The sequence below is a fragment of the Ahaetulla prasina genome, chromosome 2, assembly GCF_028640845.1.
Source record: "Ahaetulla prasina isolate Xishuangbanna chromosome 2, ASM2864084v1, whole genome shotgun sequence".
NCBI classification, from domain to species: Eukaryota; Metazoa; Chordata; class Lepidosauria; order Squamata; family Colubridae; genus Ahaetulla; species Ahaetulla prasina.
In genome coordinates, this window is record NC_080540.1 from 260,009,799 (window position 1) to 260,030,580 (window position 20,782).

At 35.8% G+C, this 20,782-nt stretch overlaps 1 protein-coding gene across 6 annotated transcripts in view; it reads right to left on the reverse strand.

Annotated features, from left to right (window-relative positions):
* Positions 1–20,782, reverse strand: part of RHOBTB3 (Rho related BTB domain containing 3) — a 70,585-nt gene that overhangs the window by 8,305 nt on the left and 41,498 nt on the right. For all 6 annotated transcript variants that reach the window (XR_009153419.1, XM_058168878.1, XM_058168877.1 and 3 more), the window contains 6 exons: positions 20,400–20,625; positions 17,013–17,205; positions 9,777–9,928; positions 6,176–6,287; positions 4,062–4,427; positions 150–262 (listed from right to left, as the gene is read on the reverse strand). Coding sequence is in view for 5 of the 6 variants with exons in the window: in XM_058168878.1 (XP_058024861.1) it covers positions 150–262; positions 4,062–4,427; positions 6,176–6,287; positions 9,777–9,928; positions 17,013–17,205; positions 20,400–20,625 (1,162 nt within the window). In the remaining variant the exon portion in view is untranslated. The remainder of the gene's footprint in view (positions 1–149; positions 263–4,061; positions 4,428–6,175; positions 6,288–9,776; positions 9,929–17,012; positions 17,206–20,399; positions 20,626–20,782) is intronic.

A 20,782-nucleotide genomic window follows, 5' to 3' on the forward strand; every position in this document is an offset into this window, starting at 1 on the left:
TCTGAAAACATTTAATTTGCTTTTAAAAATGTTAACAGTGCTCTCATTAAAAAATATTAATACTTTTTAAAATAAATATAAGCCTCACTTTTGAAGAATAAAAATCTCTTTATATCTTTTCTTATAATAAAAATAAGATATCAACTTGCCTTTCCTGGAATTTTCAAGATACATTTTACTCTCTCAAGAACAAGCTGAACATCCCCAAGATTCTTCAGTTTCTTTTTAATGTGCTCTTCCAATAGGTCCCATTGGAAAGCACCTAGAGATATGAAACAAGTACTTTTAAAATGGCATACAGGACATCACTTTTAGCACAAGGTATCTTTATTACCAATCTGATGTGTGTATGATCTCCCTTAATTATTGCAGCTCTGTTGCAAACAGTATTTAATTTTTATAGATTCCACTGCATTGTCTTTCACTGAATCTAATAAAAGGCAAATTTTACCCATTCACCCATAGAAATTTCACTGATATTGTGACTGAGGGCACTGCCACCCTGCCATCATTTTATTCAGAAGCAGAAATTATCTTCTTTTCTGCCAATTCATATACTCATAATAGGAGGAAAACATCATTTCTTTCCCTTGACTGTTTGCAAATCTTTGCAAAAGCCTTTACCTCTATTCTGCACAAAAAGTAGAGAAGAGAAATAAACCAACAGACTAATAGTGTACATATAGCATAAGATCTGTGGAGTGCTTGGTGCTCTCTAAGCTTCTCTAACCTCTAAGTTTCATCATCCAACTAGGTAACATCATCAGTGTTATGAATGGGAGGTTTGCTGCCTGTTTATATACACTAAGTGACCTTGCCAGTATTTGTGGGGATGGGATGCAGGTAGTCTTCGATTTATGACAACTATTGAGACCAAAATTTATTTTGCTAAGTGACCATTCTTGCCTCAATTGTTAAATGACTCACAGAAATTGTTAAGTTACTAACATGGTTGCTAAGTGAATCTGGCTTTGCTATTGACTTTGCTTGTCAGAAGATCACAAAAGATAATCACATGATCCCAGAATATTACAGTTGTCATAAATATGAGTCAACTGGCAAGCCTCTGAATGTTGACCACATGACCATGGGAATGCTGCAACAGTTGTGTGAAAAAACAGTGTCACTTTTTCAGTGCCACTATAACTTAAAAGGGTCACTAAATGAACATTAGTCAAGAACTACCTGTATTTTTGTTAATAGTTCCTTGATTGTTTTCTGCTTGTCTGGGGTTAATCCCGGGTTATCTGTATGGTGGTTGCTAGAGAAGATGTATGCTGATCCTTTTGTTTGCTTCTTCTCTTTTTCGTTGTTTCTTTTGAATGGTGCATAAATGGGGTCTATCTCTATATAGGAACTTTTCCAGCTGCCATAGAATCTTCCCAAGCCTCAGAGAAGTAGAAAACTGGGCAAGGACTACGTTTTTAGAACATTCTGTGCTTTAGTAATACAGTCTTCAACTGAAGGATCTAAATGTAATCTAGTTATACTTAGTTTCTGCTGTGAATAGGATTTCTGTGCTCAATGTTTTCTATTTTAATTCTTTTTCTACCAGGACTGTACATTAAATAACTGAAAATATAGCTCAGGGTCCAGAAAAAGGGGTGATACAGGTTGTTTCCAATTGGAACACAGAACTATAATTTTTCTAAACCCCAGCCCCAAATGAGTTTCCTATCACTTTCTTATATTGCAGCTAAGCCGGAAATAAGTCAAAACTTGTTTTCCAGACAGACAGAATCCTGCCACAGAAGTTCCTTCAACTCAGGGGTGAAATCTAAAAATTTTCCCTACTGGTTCTGTGGGCGTGGCTTAATTGGTGGGCATGGCTTGGTGGTCAGATGGCTGGGTGGGCGTGGCCAATAACAATAAATAAAATAATAAACAAAGTATAAAAAACAATAAGAGGTACCAAAAACCAACTTTCACACTTTACACACACAACACAACTGACTCACACACAATGTAAAAGCAGCTGCACTTCACACTTCACATAGCCACAAAAAGCTCAAAAACCAATTTTCACACTTTACACACACACAACACAACTGACTCACACACAATGTAAAAGCAGCTGCACTTCACACTTCACATAGCCATAAAAAGCTCAAAAACCAACTTTCACACTTTACACACACACAACACAACACAACTGACTCACACCTAGTGTAAAAGCAGCTGCACTTCACACAGCCACAAAAAGCTCAAAAACCAACTTTCACACTTTACACACACACACCTCACACACACACACACACACAATATGCCACATACAGCTTTCTGAGATTTTGTGTATTTGTGTAGTTAGAGTGAAACACTACAGAAACACACCAAATCTCAGAAAGCTGCACAAATATTTTATTTTATTTTATTTTATTTTATATTATATTATATTATATTTTATTTATTTTATTTTATTTTATTATTTTATTGTGGACTTCAAATCCCAGAGTTCCTCAGTCAGCAAAGCCAGCCAGTTGATCACCGAGGAAATAGATTAGCAGAATAGATTGATTCTGTCTGGGCTGAAATTGAAACTGCTTTCCGGCTGGAAAGAGAGCCATGCGTTCCTCAGTAATCAGGTAAGTGCCTTAAAGTTAGAATCTCTACTTTTACTTGTAGAAAACATGTTTTCTACAAGTAAGAGTACAAGTAAGGTTCTGCTGTTTTTTACTTTTAAAGGCCTGTTTCTGCTGAGGAAAACCGGCTTTTAAAAGTTAAAAAAAAAACCTCTGCAGATGGTGCGGCTCAGCAGAGGCAGGGGGCGGGGCCAGGGATTTTTGCTACTGGTCCTCCGAACCAGCAGCCGTTATCGCTACCAGATCGCGCGATCCCCTCCGATCCGGGAGCATTTCACCCCTGCTTCAACTGACTACTTTCGCTATACTAGGATTTTATCCTTCATCATTCTGTTTCTTTGTTCAGATAAAGAAATATCTCTGAAACAATGACCAATGAGCAACATTCTTTTAACCAAAGTACCTCAAATGGGATAACTTCCAGAACCCTTGACTCACCCACAAATTTTATAAAACACTTTGACATAAAATAAGAAAAAAATATTTGATGACATAACACAAAATGTCACAAAATATTTCCTGTTGTCAACTTCTTGTGTTTCATTGTGCTATACAATTCCACATGAAATACTTTCAAGGCAGATACATCTCTGAATAGCTTCCTGAATTTTTAAGAACTCTTCAGTATCTTAGAACATCAGCCATTGTTGAAGGCATTAAGGAATCTGGTAAGGAAATATCTCTACGATGGCCCAATGGGTTATGGATTGCCTACTGACTTTAAATGATCAAAGAAAATAGAACACACTATTGATATTCTTCAAAGTCTGCTGAAAGTCCTCTATAATATGACCGGCATTCAGATCAGTGGTGGGTTGCTTCCGGTTAGTAAAAGTGGCAGGAGGCTCCACTCACCCGCCCGGACATCATCATGGACAATCTGCGCATGTGCAGAAGCGTGCTCCCATTGTGAACCGGTAGTAAATGTAAGTAGAACCCACTCTGATTCAGATGGCTGTGGTCCCACATGGTTATAAACCTCTTTTCTGGATATGGCAGTAGAGAGAAATCATTTTTGTTTTATAGCAGCTTACATTGGAAAAAAACCTATCCTCACGTGTTCATCCAGATATCTTCAGTATCATAGTCTTTTGTATTTCCATACTCTTCTTCTGATGCATACACAAACCTCTTGGAAAACATGAGCTCCCAACTTAGGGAATAAATCTAATAAGCATGGTAAGTGGAAGTTGGTGGGAGATCTATGTGCTTAAAGAAACAACCCTATGGTAAAGAGACTTTTTTTAAGAATATCAGGGCACAGCATACCTATTATTTCCTTTTTTAATTGGACTTCTCTGGAATAGTTTGGTGGACTATGTACAGGTCTCCCCTTGTACTCTGAAGGGTTTCTGCCAAAATATAAGCTAACTCAAAATGCATAGGCTTCCATATTAATAAAATAATATGACTCTCCTCACAGTAAGTAACCTCTTCTTTGTTAACAGACAATAAACAGCTGGAACTATTGTGAGAGGATACCTGAATAAATGAAGTGGAGAATATCTGTCAAACAAGAGCAGAAGAATGAGTCTTTAACAATGACTCTTACTGGTGAACCACATGATGTGCCATGTTTTAATATGGGAAACAGAGTTTCCTGAGTGGCTGCAAAGAGAGACTGAGCAGTTCTAATGATAGAAGAATCCTGAATGTCAGTTGGGCTCTTCACATTAAAAAGCAACAGGAAGACATGGCTAATAGAGCATAAAACAATCCTGTGTGCTTTTGCTACCTCCTTCAAGTCTTCAGAGTAAAATATCACATCAACACACTGGCAGCAGAACAACAAGTTATGTAAATCAGAATCATAATGTGAGGCTTCGCCTTTTAAGATAGGCATTTTTTCTAAAAAAAAAAAAAGAGAGAGAACATATATTAAAAAAGAATTCATGAATAAACTGTTCATAAAATCATTGTTCATAAAATTATCACAGTTGAAACTCTGCTCTTTCCCACATAAAATATGATAAGCCACATGGATTGTTCTGTCTTGGAACAGGGTGACTGCTTTTATCATTTGTCTACCTCCCCATTTTACATATTTGCAGCGCACCAGACTGGCTGCTTTCATACAGTATAAACACTAAGTTAAAATGTGACTGTCTGTTTCACAACTTAGTTTGTCCCATAAAAAAAAGTTTTATGAGGATTTTTAGTAAGACAATTCTCCTCCTAAATAGAAGGCTTGGAATATCCAGGCTACAAAAATATATAGAACTATATGATTTGTTGAAATAGTATTTCATAATATGAAATGTTATTTCAACGAATTTCATAATTTCAAACATGGAAGAATTATGTATTATTTCATAATATCTGAATTAATGGTTTATTATAATAAAGACGGACTCTACTCAGTTTGCCTCATTATTTCACCCATTATAATCTATGCTACTACTAGGCACAAAAGGATTGCTCAATCCTGTATGAAAAGAAAGATCTAAGACCACTTCGTTGCACCAATCACATTCTAGATAAGACTTTGGACATAAAAATCAGATAATATCTCCTCTTTTTTTGATGCCTTCAAGTCAGTCGTCCCAAAGGTGCTTTTTCAAAAGGCAACCGGACTTTGTTTTTCCTTGAAGACATTTCGCTTCTCATCCAAGAAGGAAACTTCTTTCTGGAGGAGAAGCGAAACATCTTCAAGGAAAAACAAAGTCCAGCTGTTTTTTGAAAAAGCACCTTTGGGACAACCATGACCTGGGTGACTGAGAATCTCCATAGACTTTCAAATCAGTCCTGGCAACTGCCTGTACTAGATTCTTTAAAATTGAGACAGAAAATGGCATATATATCACGATACCAACTTATTGTTTTTGCAATTTTGTAATCAGACACTCTATGCTTATTCTAAAAAAATAAAGGGCATTTTTAGATTTCCAATTCATATTGCAAAATGTTACATAAAATAATAATTATCTGCTCATAATTCACCAATGCTTTATATCATACTAAATTTCTGTCAGCATTATCTAGACCTGAAAGGTCACCATTAAAAATTCTACATCAATGTCTTCCTATATTTTATATAATCAGAGAACATTATGCCCTTTGTAATTAATGGGAAGCATGCCCATATCCAGATAGAAGTATCCACACACTGATCAAGACTCTGGACAATACTATTTATTTTAAAGAGAAAAAAACATTCAAGTGGATGTTCTAGTTTCCATCCTGTTACAATTTTATTCTTCTGAATGCTTCTGGAATTATAAACCATAGAATAAAGATAAGGCAAATGACTAGAGACAAGCATTTTGTTTTAAAGCACTCCTGCCCATCTTCAAGAAAAAAAGAACGAAAGGACAAACCCTATAGGTAGTCCTCAATTTGCAATTTGTTGTTTCTGTGAATGTGATATTTTATGGGAAATTATATTCATGGCGGCAATTATGTTAAGAATGAGCTCCTCTGATGAAAGTCATTTCGTAATGTTGCATTGTCCATAACACCCTATCAAATTTCCAAATGTTCTCTCTGCCCCAGATAGGTTGTAGATTCCATTAGGAAATATACTTTTAAATTCTAATTTCATGAGCTCTGCAAGTTACAACGTTATACAATCCACTGCAACAGATATTGGAAGGTACCTGGCTGATCAAGCTGAGGTGGCTTAACTCCATGACATTTATGGCTTCTCTTCCTTTTCTTCATTTTTTCAGATGATTTCTGATTCAAGCTTTGTATCATAAAATATTCCAGCTAAAATCAAACAAAACATGTATCACTAAATTTTGTAATCAAACTTATTTAAGAAGATGCAATTGATCAGGGTCACCCAAGTATTTCTAATTACTACTGTTGTTGTTAATCTAAGCTTTCCTAAATACTCTGGATATAAATAGTTTGCAATCCTGCTTAAAAACTATTTAATTCTCACTAAAACCAGCAGAAAGTAATCTAATGAGATTATATATTTGTAACAAAAATGCAGCTGACTGTAGAGTACTAGAAGTGTTAGAAACTACTTTTTTTATAGTGTAAACATCCTGCTTCCTGGACTATTTTCTGTGAAATCACATAAATGCCCAGTTAGAATTGCCACTAAGAGAGCAAGAGACAAACAGCAAATGATCACAGTTAACCTGAGATGACAGGTAGGCAGAATGACATACTGTATGGTATAAGATCTACAGTTTCCTTCCAGATTTAATAACAGAACTTTCGAAGACCACCATAATAAAATAGTAAACACTCATCATAACAAAATAAGAAATTTATATAATTTATAAAATTATAATTTTATAAAAGATATATAAAAATTTTGTATAAGCTAATGATCCAAAGTCACATGTGTCATGAAAGTTATATTTAGTATTGATTTAGCCTTGTGACAGAACTAGGAATAATTATGGTATTGTGATTTGTAAAGAAAGATAATACCAAAATTAGTACAAGTGGGGTGTTAATATGCTTATCCTCAAAGTACAAGTTTTCATAAATAATATTTACTACTTCACATAATTTTTGTGTGAGATATAAATGTAATAATAGTTATATGACATTATATAAGAGATATGTGTTTAAAAAGTGGCAATAAAAACCATTTCATTTTTATTTTACCAGCACTTAAAAATGTTACAATTATTTTTTTTTATAAATGAGAGATACCATGTGTTTACAGAAAAATATAATTAGCACACTTTACAAGAGATAATCCCTCACACTTTTAAAAAAATAGTGTGAGGAATATATCTAGAATTTATTATTTATTTATTTATTTATTCGTATTTGTATACCGCCCTATCTCCCGAAGGACTCAGGGCAGTTCACAGGCAAGTAAAAACATATATGTACAAAGTAAGATAACCATTAAGAAACTTATTCTAAAAGCCAAATTATTAAAAAATAATATAAATATTAAAACCAATTAAAACCACTATAAATTTAAAATCTAGTCCAGTCCTGCGCAGATGAATAAATGTGTTTTAAGCTCGCGACGGAAGGTTCGGAGGTCCGGAAGTTGACGGAGTCCTGGGGGGAGTTCATTCCAGAGGGTGAGAGCCCCCACAGAGAAGGCCCTTCCCCTGGGCGTCGCCAGACGACACTGCCTAGCTGACGGCACCCTGAGGAGTCCCTCTCTGTGAGAGCGCACGGGTCGGTGAGAGGTATTCGGTAGCAGTAGGCGGTCCCGTAAGTAACCCGGCCCTATGCCATGGAGCGCTTTAAAGGTGGTTACCAAAACCTTGAAGCGCACCCGGAAGGCCACAGGTAGCCAGTGCAGTCTGCGCAGGATAAGTGTCATACGGGAACCACGAGGGCTCCTCTATCACCCGCGCAGCCGCATTCTGGACTAACTGCAGCCTCCGGATGCCCTTCAAGGGGAGCCCCATGTAGAGAGCATTGCAGTAATCCAGACGAGACATCACGAGGGCGTGAGTGACCATGCATAGGGCATCCTGGTCTAGAAAGGGGCGAACCTGGTAGAAAGCTCTCCTGGAGACGGCCGTCAAATGATCTTCAAAAGACAGCCGTTCATCCAGGAGGACGCCCAAGTTGCGCACCCTCTCCATCGGGGCCAATGACTCGCCCCCAACAGTCAGCCGTGGACTCAGCTGACTGTACCGGGATGCCGGCATCCACAGCCACTCTGTCTTGGAGGGATTGAGCTTGAGCCTGGTTCTCCCCATCCAGACCCGTACGGCTTCCAAGCACCGGGACAGCACTTCGATAGCTTCGTTGGGGTGGCCCGGTGTGGAAAAGTACAGCTGGGTGTCATCAGCGTACAGCTGGTACCTCACACCGAAGCCACTGATGATCTCACCCAGCGGCTTCATATAGATGTTGAACAGAAGGGGCGAGAGGATCGACCCCTGCGGCACCCCACAAGTGAGGCGCCTCGGAGCCGACCTCTGCCCCCCTGTCAACACCGTCTGCGACCGATCGGAGAGATAGGAGGAGAACCACCGATAAACGGTGCCTCCCACTCCCAATCCCCCCAACCGGCGCAGCAGGATACCATGGTCGATGGTATCGAAAGCCGCTGAGAGGTCTAATAGGACCAGGGCAGAGGAGCAACCCCTATCCCTGGCCCTCCAGAGATCATCCACCAACGCGACCAAAGCCGTCTCAGTGCTGTAACCGGGCCGGAAACTTTATTATTCCAGTTTATTGATTATCCTATTTTTGATGTGAAAAACATCATACCCATTGAAGCCCCTTTTTAAAGTAGCTGAATCAACAGTTGGTGGCATAGTGGTTAGAATGTAGTGCCAACAGTCTGGAGTTAGATCAGCTCAACTTGACTCAGCCTTCCATGGTTGGTAAAATGAGAACCCAGACTGTTGAGGGCAATGTGCTGACATAAACTGATTAGAGAGCGCTGTACAGCACTATGGAGAACTATATAAGTCTAAGCGATATTGCTACTGCTATAATGGCTTATATTTGAAAACATTTTAATTAGAGAAAATCAACTTACTTCCAAATTAAGATTGGTGATTCTACTATTAGCAGCACATATTATTTCTCAGAAATAATTTGAAAACTATTGTTTATGTTTTTAAGACACTAATTCATTTGTAAATGTTATTTATTCCATGACTGAGTATATCTCTTCTAAGTCAAATTAATTTAATGGTGATTAAATTATAATGTCTAATATTGATTTAACCAATGATCAACTGGATTTATTAATATAAATGAATTAGCTGTCTTCCCTGTAGACCCCACATGATGTAATGGCACTGATCTAGAATAGTAACTTCAGGTCATTAGATTCTTAAGTACCTCATGCTATTCTTTTAAAAATGTATTTTAGAATATTAAATATAACAATCATGGCTAGAATGTCTACACTGATTTCTGTCAGATGACTATCACTCGCTCTTTCTATAAGATACTACAGTGTACTAAGAAAAAAATACTAATGATATTTCCATTATACAATTTATAGCTATAAAAATAGTTTGGACTACATCTACTAAGGTAATAAAATTTTAAATCAGTTCTCCCCAAATTATCTACCTCGACCTTCTGAGGTAGTAGGATTGCACTTTTCAGCAAAAATGTTGGCTGAGAATTGAAAGTTTCAATCCAAATTTATCTGGAGGATGTCAGTTTGCAGAAAACTGACTTATTAAAGCATGGGCCCTGACTCTGTGTCACATAGTTTCACAAGTGTTCCCACTAACATCTGATCTGAATTTTGCAAACTCAAAAGAAAAAAAGTCAAAGACATATTATACTTACCACACCCCCAAAATATTTTCCTATGTAAAAATCATTGAGGCTATGGAGTTCCAAGTAAGTGGCTCCTAGGTCTTTAGCAAGTTGAATTCCTTCAGAAGCTGTAACACAGCTACCTCTGTCTGAGATACACAAAGGACAAGTGCAGGGAACTTCTGTGAAAACAAACAATTCATGCAAAATAGTTTAAATACACTGGTTCTTATTCAATGATTCTAAACTCTACCATGTTAGTTATGCATTAAACCATGGAGTATTATATTCCTAAGGACCAGACTTGGACAAGAATTACACAATTATTTTAACTTGAAATGTTATTGTTAAATATTATTTTTCTCTATATATCTTTAAAATTCTTCATGCTACTTAGATTACTTAGATTTATCTGAAAAACAATTGCATCAAACTTTTCTATGATGCTGAATTGCTTCCTGCCTGAATACAAATATGATTTACTATACCAAAATTACTGTTCTTGTACTGTAGGAAAAAAAATTTTTTTTTGTAAGACACTGAAATCTCATTCCTTGGTCTCCTTTTTCGATTACTTCAAAACAGTGGGTTCTGACAGGTTCTGGAGAACCGGTAGCAGAAATTTTCAGCAGTTTGGAGAACCGGCAAATACCACCCCTGGCTGGCCCCAGAATGTGGAGGGAATGGAGATTTTGCAGTATCCTTCCCCTGCCAGCCCACCAAGCCACACCATGCCCACCAAGCCATGCCCACAGAACTGGTAGTAAAAAAGATTGGATTTTACCACTGCTTCAAGCTGAATATAATAGTTACTTGTATTTGGCAACAATTTAAAAAATAAACAATTAATGAAAAACTATCATGGCTATTATTTAACTATATATTGTTATAATAAATTAAGTCTATTTTAAGAGATATATTTAGAATATGCTAAATAAAATTTCACTTCTGTAATTCCCCAAACTGGGTCTGATTTTTTGGAATAATGTGGGATGGAGCACTCACGCTTCTCAGAGTCGTACTGTTGAAACAGAGAATATTTGTAACTTGGGGTTGAAATGAGGGGTCATTGGTGCTCTTTGGACTTGGTTGTTTTCTTGTAGACATTTCATTAATCTAACTAGGGTTGAAATGAGGGGTTCTTGGTATTCTCCAACTTTAGTTGTTTTCAAACTAGATAACATCATCAGTTGCCAATAAGGAGTGAGACGATTCCTTACTAGCACAGATGATGTTAGCTGGTTTGGTAATGAAACGTATAAGAAAACACCAAGTCCAGAGAGCACCAATGACCCCCCAGTCATGTTCTTTTAAGGTCCAAACCACAAAATTACAATATTTTTTTTAAAAAACAAGGAAGACAGAAATTAAAACCAAAGAAATATCTATTTATTATCTTTTCCCAAAGGACTACTTTCAGATTATTAAAAGCTGGTCTTTGAGAAAGAATGAAAAAAAAAATGAGGCACCTTTGAATTATAATTCTGGAGAAACATACTGATAAACTGCGAGAAAGAAGTACTCAATCCCAGATCAAATGCTATAGATTGTTCTGTTGAGTTGATAAGCAATAAGTGAAAACCACATACTTTAACATGCGATGTGAGTGGATAATTGCTAAAAAAATTATTATGCTTGGCCAGGCTGACATAAGGGGAAGGAAGAGATATCCGAAAAGGTTTATGGATGGGATTAAAGAAATTACAAGGATGTCTTTGGAAATTATTACTGGAAACAAGTCAAGCTAGTGAGCATTTATCCATTAAGTTACTTGATGGCAAAAGACATCTGAATCTTGCTTTTAGCTGGTTCTCTCCCCACTCTCCAATTGGCTGAAGAAACACAAAAGCTATAGGAAGTACTGGAAATCTGACTCAATGAGACTTTGTGTGCATGAAAACACTTTATTGCTTATACAAGGTTCTTTCTAGATCCAAGCCTATGAATATGATCCTATGAATGGGGCTTCCCTTGAAGAATATCTAGAAGTTTCAGCTAATGCAAAATGCAGTGGTGTAGGCAGTTGTGTATGTTATTTGAAAAGTACACTCTTATGTTCTGTGAGCTACACTGGTTGCCAGTTTGCTTCCAGTCCAATTCACATTGTTGGTTTTAACCTTTAAAGCCCTTCATGGCAGAGTTTGGGTTATCTGATGGACTGCCTCTTTAAATTTATACCTCCCCTACCTATCGGGTCTGATAGAAGGCATACTGCAGGTTCAATCCACAAGGGACTTATGCTTGGTGAGCCTTCTCTAGCATGGCACCTTTGTCAAAAGGACTGGGGTCTCAGAAAACCAGTGAAATCTTATGATAGCTCTATCACTGAGGGTGAGTCACTTTCTCCTGTGCAGTGTGTTTTTTAATGATGACTGCTTTATACTTTAAATAATGATTGTTTTTATGTATTTGTTTTAACTAATTATACATATCCCAGAGTCATTTTTGTGGGATGGGCAGCCATATAAATTAGACAGACAGACAGACAGACAGACAGACAGACAGACAGACAGATAGATACAGACAGACTTTTCAGAAGTAAACCCTTCTTGTTCAATTAAATTCACTCTCAAACAGGATTATAACCTAAAGAATAACAAAATAAAAATTCCTATGTATCAATGCACACAACAGATATTCCACTGGTTTATTGACAGTCTTTGCTTCTTTTTTTAAAAAAAATACAATTCATTTTACTGAAAGATTATCTGTATCACACAGAAATAAGCATCCTTTTTCATTTAAATTTTCAGCTAATGCAAACTTTCAAATATGAATCATAGTCCTAAGTGAATAGGCTATTGAACACAGTAAGGTGAATTCGGAACTGAAAGCTATCATTCAGCGAAGGTATTGTGGTTAATATAATATTACAAGAGTATTCAATATTTATTGCTAGGCAGTCAATAAGCCTTGCAGACTGAATAAATAATCTCTGGAAAAAAGATATTCTTACAAGCGAACAAGCAATTATTCATACGTGTGTTTGTGTGTGTGTGTGTGTGTGTGTGTGTGTTTGTGTGTGTATCCATAAAATTACTAAGATTTAAGATTAACTTAAATGCTTTTTGAAATGTATAATTGTACACACCTCTTCACAGTACACTCAAAATTAGTTCAGTATCCATTAATTCTAATAAACTGCAAGTGAATTCCACTTGATAATCCTTCAAACAAAAGGAAAAAATTCTCATCTATTAACAGTGGTAAATCACATTATAAAGAACTAATTATTTCAATCATCTTATCAACCATTCTAAAGAAATTGTGTCCATGTAGAACAACAGCAACACAATGTAAATAATATTTATAGTTACAGTAGAATCTCTGGTCACGAACACTTCTGACCACGACCAAATTGGGTTCCAATCAAAAAATTCACCCCAAAAATATTTTTTCGCGGCCGATTTCCCCTTCTGCACCATTTTTCCAAAATTAGGTTCAGGTCACAACCAAATCGGCTTGCGACCAAAGTTATAGAATGAATTATGGTCGTGACCAGAGGTTCTACTGTATCTCTATAAATACACCTATTAGCACATCCACATTGTTATTCTTCAGAAGTACTAGTGTACCATGAATAATGATTAAGATTTACTTCATAGTAAATTTTCATGTTAAATTAGGTATTAAATAAGTGAAGTCTTTTTATTTTTATGTGACTCTGGTACTGTTCGTTATTTTTCATTGCACTGTCAATACAACTTCATCACAGTGCAAAGCCGTTTTTTCTTCCAAATCTGAAAGTTCTTTGTTTTTTTTTTTCTTTCCCACCTAAAAATGCTCTGCAAAACATAGAAGCCAATCAAATTTAAGAATTCATGTATTACAATACTCTAGTTACAACATACAGCAATATAATAAAAAAGTATGCCTTGCATATGATTATGAAACAAAAAAACTTTTGGAGAAACATTTCCACTTGAAATTTGAAATCCCAAATTACAAAATTGGACTGTACTATTTAAGCAGTCAAATTCAGTCCTGTAATCCGATGAAAACACCCCAAGAAATTAGTTAACTAGCCTCCACTAACACACACAACAAAGGAGAGACTATCACTTCTCTGAGGAATTGGTTCTACTGTTAAACTGTTCTGTTAGAAAACCTTTTCTAATTAAGTCAGAATGTATCTTTCTGCCCTGAATTTCATATATTTGGCAATTGTATCTTCCCTATCATCATTTTTAAGACTAAGCATACCCAGCTTAGCATACCCAACTGTCTTCATACCGTAGTACTTCATAGTCCCCTGATCATCCCCAATATCATTCTCTTAAGGTGGGTCAGATTAAAGCAAAATAAAATGGAAATATTGCATTATTTGGATATTATACTTCTGCTGATACAGTCTAAAATTTTACTTATTTTCTTTGCATCCATATTACACTGCTTTCTCATAAATACAGTACATACATGCCTCATGCTGTACTGCACATTTGACATTTCCTTCCTAAGAACTTGGTACTAAAGTTCATTTTGTTACTTCTAGCCTAGTTTTCTAACCCATTTTGATCACTTTCAATGTTGTTGCTAATGTTTTAGCTATCCTAGCTAATTTTGTGGCATCTATAAATCTGATAGGAATTCCTTCTGTCTCTTAAGCTAAGTTACTTAGAAAAATATTGAAGATACCAGACCTAGGATTGATCCATATAGCACCTGCTCAATATCTCACTTCAGTATTCAGTAGTAACACCAATGACCATTCTCTGAGTAAAATTTCGAACCTACTGTATAGCCATATGTAACTACATTGCTAAATGGCTTGTTCTGAATTGCTCTGTTGAAAGTTAAGATACATAATGACTACAGCATTTCCATAATCTATTAAGGAAATGAGGTAAGATTAAGTCTGGCATCCCAGCACCCCCATGGTCATATGATCCCAATCTAGGTGCTTGGCAATCAGTTGATACATCAGTTGTAGCACCCTGAAATCACATGATTATCATCTGCAACCTTCCTTGCCAGCTTCCCCAGAAAGTCAGTAGGGAAAACAGCAGGAAAGGCCACAAGTTGCTGGGGTAAATCTTCCTCACTCACACAATGCCCCCCCCGCCCCCCAGCCTCTCTGTGCTCTACCGTACTGGCACTCGCATGCCTTGTGCATCCTGCCCAACCCATACCCCAATCTCTTACTCATGCCTCTGACACACATCTTTCAACTTCCCCAACTCACACTGTTGCGCACCCTCCCCTCCCCTCCCCAAACCAAACCTTTCATGTACTCTCTTGCACCCCTCCAACTCACATCTCACCTCTTGCACATTCCTTTACACTAGGGCTATCAAACTCATGGCCCTTGGGCCAGATGTGTCACACAGTGGCCACACCCATGCTCAGTTAGCGAAGGGGGAAAAGTTGCTATACGTCACGTGACGCCACAGTGATGTGATTTTGACACCCGTGCTTTACACCCTCCCTGACTTGGGCCCTTGCCACACTCTTGTGCATTCTTCCAACCCATGCTGCACCTCTCAAGGATTCTCTCACATCCTCCCCAAATCCCTGCTATACCCTCATGCATCCTCCCTAATCCATGTCTCACACATCAACTCACTCTTCAACCCTCATGACACCTTTCACATGCCCTCTTGCAAACTCTCCCTAACCCTCACAATTTCTTCCTCACACCCCCATGTGCCATCTAGCTTTCTCTCAAACCCAGCATTAGCCACTTACCTGCCTGCCTGGGACTTGCAACTTCCAGTCAGTTTTCTCACTGACTTAAGCCAAGGAAGTTGTCTTGCTTAATGGTCATAAAATTTGATTAACAATAACAACTCAGACTGCAGGAATTGCCATCTCTAAGTGATGCAGTCGTGCTTAAAAGCGCACTGCTTAGCGACCAAATTGCAATTGTAAGTCAAGGACAATTTGTATAACTTCACATAAATATTGTCTAAAATCATTAAGTAATATTATGAAGAAGATCAACTGCCAAATATGTTTTATGATCAAATACTCAATGCACCACACAAACTGTTAATATATCATAGAAATTATTAAAATTAATTTTCTTACCAAACAAAGACTGCTAATAAGTCTCTACATTAATCAGTATTCTACTATGGTCTTTTGGCATTAAAAGTTTAGATTAAGAATTTCTGCTGCAGAATTCTTAATACTCAGCTGTGGTAAATACAAATATAATACCTACCCTAAGAAAAGGCTTTGTTACGGATATAATATAATGGATGGCTTATTGCAAGTGTGTAAAGTCCAACTTATAACACACTACTTAGAAAACCTTTTCTCACAATTAAAAAAATATGTGTTTCTTTAGCATGCCTAATCTATTACGAGTTCAGGAATCACTGAAGTTATACTAGTTTTGTTTCTATACAAGTTCAGAAAGGCACACAGGTACTCACAAGGAGGCAAGTGAAAATATGAAATGCCAAAACATCATGTCACAAATCCTATGACATAAATATAATGAAAATAATCAAGTATGATACAGAAGACTTTGCATCAATGACATTCTGTCACCTTTCCATCATTAATTGTAATTAGTCATATACATCTATGGAAAAGTGATACCTTCCTGGGAAAATTTGCTCTTCATAGTTTACCAACCAAATTTTCAAAGAATCACATTCTTCAATTATTAAGTAGAATACTGCTAATGCTTTTAGATGTTTTTTAAAATGAGCATACAGGTAGTCCTTGAGTTACGATCATGGTTGAGATCAAAATTTTGTTGCTAATGAATGTTGCTAAATGAAACATTTGTTAAGTTAGTTTTGCCCCATTTTACAACTTTTCTTGCCACCATTGTTAAGTGAATCACTGCAGTTGTTAGTAAAATGGTTGTCAAGTGGCTTCCCCATTGATTTTGCTTGTCAAAAGGTTGCAAAAGGGGATCACGTGACCCAAGGACACTGCAACCATCATAAATATGAACCAATTGCCAAGCATCTGAATTTTGATCATGTGACCATGGGGATGCTGCAATGTTATAAGTGTGAAAAATGGTCATAGGTCACATTTTTCAGTGCCGTTGTAACTAAATGAACTGTTGTAAGTCAAGGATTACTTGTATACTATGATACTGTTCCGGGTTATTCTCATTTTTTTCTCTTTCAGCTGGAACCAATCAAACCAAGTAAAATGTTTTCTGGTAGAATATTAAGTTCAGTTCTATGAAGTATTAACTTTATCATGAGTGGTCTAATAAAAAAGCTGTCTCATCATGATTCAACCAACACTTAGCATAATATTGATATCTCAGCTGTTTATAACATGACTTCTAGCACATACCGTTTTGTCTTGCACCAACAGCAGAAATTATAACTGGAACTGAACAGTGACTAAGTGTTTTCTTTATCAGTGGTGCATAAATATCTTTTACTTCTTGAAATGAAGACTTGTCATTTACAGAATATTTAATCACAATGATATCTGCTTCTCCAATGAGGTTCCGAGATGTATACCAGTCACTTTCAAAAATATCCTATATACAAAACAAAAAGATGGAGCTAAATTCCCTTTTTTTATTGATCAAGAGATCAGAGCACACAACTGTATAATAACTGAAAGTTTACTAAAACTTAGGATACATTTCTTTTGGGGATATTAAAAACGTGTAACGGTGTCTGCAATGAATCAATTTGTTCAAACTGCATCTTGGTTTCTATGTCTTGCCTGCAGCAAACTTTATGTTAATAAGTCCGTTTTACACTTATGAGTTTGTATACATAGGGTAACTAGGTGAAACTAACAGTTAAGGACTGTAAAGGATTTCCAATCCAGCTGTCTAAATTTTAAAATAAACTATCTATTCAATTATTGATAAAATACATGCATCAAAACTACCACTTGTTTTAGTTAATTATAGCGATACCCGTTTATTGGTGCAGAACATTTTGAAAGCAGAAGCATTTGACTTCTGTTATCCTTACTGAAAATTAAAGAAAAGGTATAACTGAAAACTGAAAACCTTGACTTGGATTTACTGGATAAATAACTGCCATTAGTTCTTCATTTCTGAAGATCAGTAAAACCAGCTATTAGAAACAGTATTCTTTTTTTTTAAGGCTGTTCCAACCTTCTTTAATGATTGAAGAACAAATAGCTAACTAAACAAAACATATTACAAGGACAATTAGATACTTTTTCTGAGATACTGAATGCGCCAACTTAAGTTTTCCAACATTTTTCCTGCATTTATGAATACCATTGTACCCTTTGATCACTCCACCCTTTTATTACAATCTTTATAATGCTTTTAAAGTTCAGGTTAGAAACATGATACATTTATTCTTATTATTATTATTCTTATAAGAACTTGAAGTTCAACTGTTTTTCCCATGACATTCTGGGAAGCTCACTACTTTAGAAATGAAAGGTCGGTGCAATGCTCTTATTGTCAGCTGATTAAAACTTTAGGCCTACTATGAGTGAATTTTCTGCTTTTTTTTTTTTAGGTTGTAGTATCAAAATTCAAAGGACTTCACAAATCACACAATTTGAAAACTCAATTAGATTATCCAATATTTTAAGTAACTGAGAAAAAGAGAACATGGGCTAAGTTCAGAATGTTCAGAGGTATGAAGAGTACCTGCCAGTGGGGATGGAATGGAAAAGAAAGACAAAAGGTATGCAGGAACAATATTAAGAGAAGACACAGAAAAGACCATGGGAATAACGAAAAGACATAATGTAGTTTGACATAATGAATATTCAGAAGTTTTACAACATGAATATCATGGACAGTATACACTTCTCAATACACATTCTGAACCTAACAAATTATCCATTATGAAATATTAGTGTTGAAATTCCTAGATTTTTACACATGCAAGATATTGCTCAACCAGTGACAGATATTCCTAGATATTGTCTCTCTATTTCAAAGATTCAGAGATCCTTATTCACATACAGGCAAAAATTGTGGGGTGGGACGAGAATCATTAGAAAATAGCAAACATTCCATCTGAGTACAAATTAACATGGTAAATACCACAAGCGATGTCTGCTTTATATGTATGTAGAACACTTTACAAACTGCTGCAAAATAATGACCTCCATAAAAAGTTAATCTCAGATGCAGTTTATTTCTGAAGTCTTATGTAAGACATATGTAAGTAGTGGTTGAAATGTACTTTTGAGACAAAAATACAGGATCACCAGGATCAATAATCTTCAATTATCTGTGTTTGCATGTAAATGTATGAATTTAAAGTTAGTATGTAAACTTAGGGCATGTTTTCATAATTACTTGGCCCCGACAATACCTTCAAATGTGCCCCAATTACTCTTCTGACCCATTAGAAGTCTTGAGCACTAAATAGATTTTTCCCCAAAGTTATCTATGCATATTTCATGTACAACACATTCCATGGAGCTGAGTATCGATCCAGTAAATATAGATCCTAGATCTCATCATCAGAATAAATTAGGAAAAAGTGGCTTTGAGCATGACTCTTCAAGCAAAAATATTTTAACTAATTCTTTGTATTAATTAGCTATTAAATCTGTCCCATCTCCAGACAGAAAATCCTAATCCTAAATGAAATTTCTATAAAAGAGATCCTTTTGGCTCAGATAGCTGCAGTGGTTATAATACTGTAGTGTTATATAATTCTATTCAATAATGTCAGTGACAACAGCGTGAAAAACAACACTGTGGTGAGAATAATAACTGTCTCATTACCTATCCCTCTTGTTTAACTTACTTTCTTAGTTTTCCTGACCACCCTGCAGATAGTGATTACTTCTGCTGTGCTGTCCTGGTATTCTAAAAATACATTCACCCTAATATTCCTCTTAACCTCTTTATGTCACAGATTGGAAGCATATCATTTACATTATAAAGGATTATTTTATCATTTAAAATTAAAACTCTAGAAATATTGTCCACAACTATTAGATAGTTTCAGGGGATGGTTCCTATTAAAAATATGTTATCTATCAACAATAGCTAAGATAAGCAGCATTTCACTTGTAAACATTATATTACCAATATCATCTGATAATATTGATAGACTTTCATAGAAATGTAGGTCTCTGCTATTTCAGATACGGGATTTATTTCTTGTATTTAAAATTTAAACTACAAGCTATTTATTCACATCCATATAAATCACTCAAAATCTCACATAAAGATATGAATCCAGGTAGTTGCTTATAAGAATTCTAATACTAACATCAGAAACATAACTAAAAGCTATTTTTTGCATGATTAAGAAAAATAAGTGTCAATTTTTACAAGTTTACATTCATGCAGTATAAATAATATTCTAAGCTGAAAGTTAAACAATTTGCTTTTAGAAAAAGATCCGAATTAAAATTTAACATTGAAAAACCATATTATATTCTATTGGTTTCAGTAAAAAGAGTTTTATTCTATGACAAAAAAACTGTTTCAATATAGGAATAAAAATACTTTTTATATTTTAAGCTTATCAGATATCCCAAAATGTATTCAATTGGGAGCAATCAGTAAAAGATTCAACTCTCTTTTTTATCCAATTCAACATATTAAGGGGTGAATACTATTTTAGCACTTGGCCCAGATTATAGTAAAACTACAATTCTACATGTGATTGCAGTGAAATAAGCCCAATGGAATACTTTGCGATTTAGGTACTTCAGAATAGACATGTTTAAAACTAATCTATAACTTTTTTTACTACATTCTCTTACCCAGAGAGGACAGTCATGTACCACCAATCTGACATTTCCAAACACACAAGCTTGATACTCGGTGAATGCAGGATTTCTAAGGTAACTGGCAGAGTTCAGTAACAAATTACTGTCAGTCTCTGAAACTAAAGCACTTCTCCCAAGATAGGTCCAGATCAAACTTTTCTGCTGATCATCCTCGGAAAATCCATCTCTTTCATTCCCAAAGGCTACAATGTGAACAGACCTACAAATAAATAACATTTCAATGTGTTGAATTAAACATTTACTAAAACAAAATTAAGAAAATATAGGCGGGGAAAAGAGGAAAACCAAATTATATATGTTTTAAAAAATAGACACACAGACCGGGTGTACACTGATATAAACACAGACGGACGGAT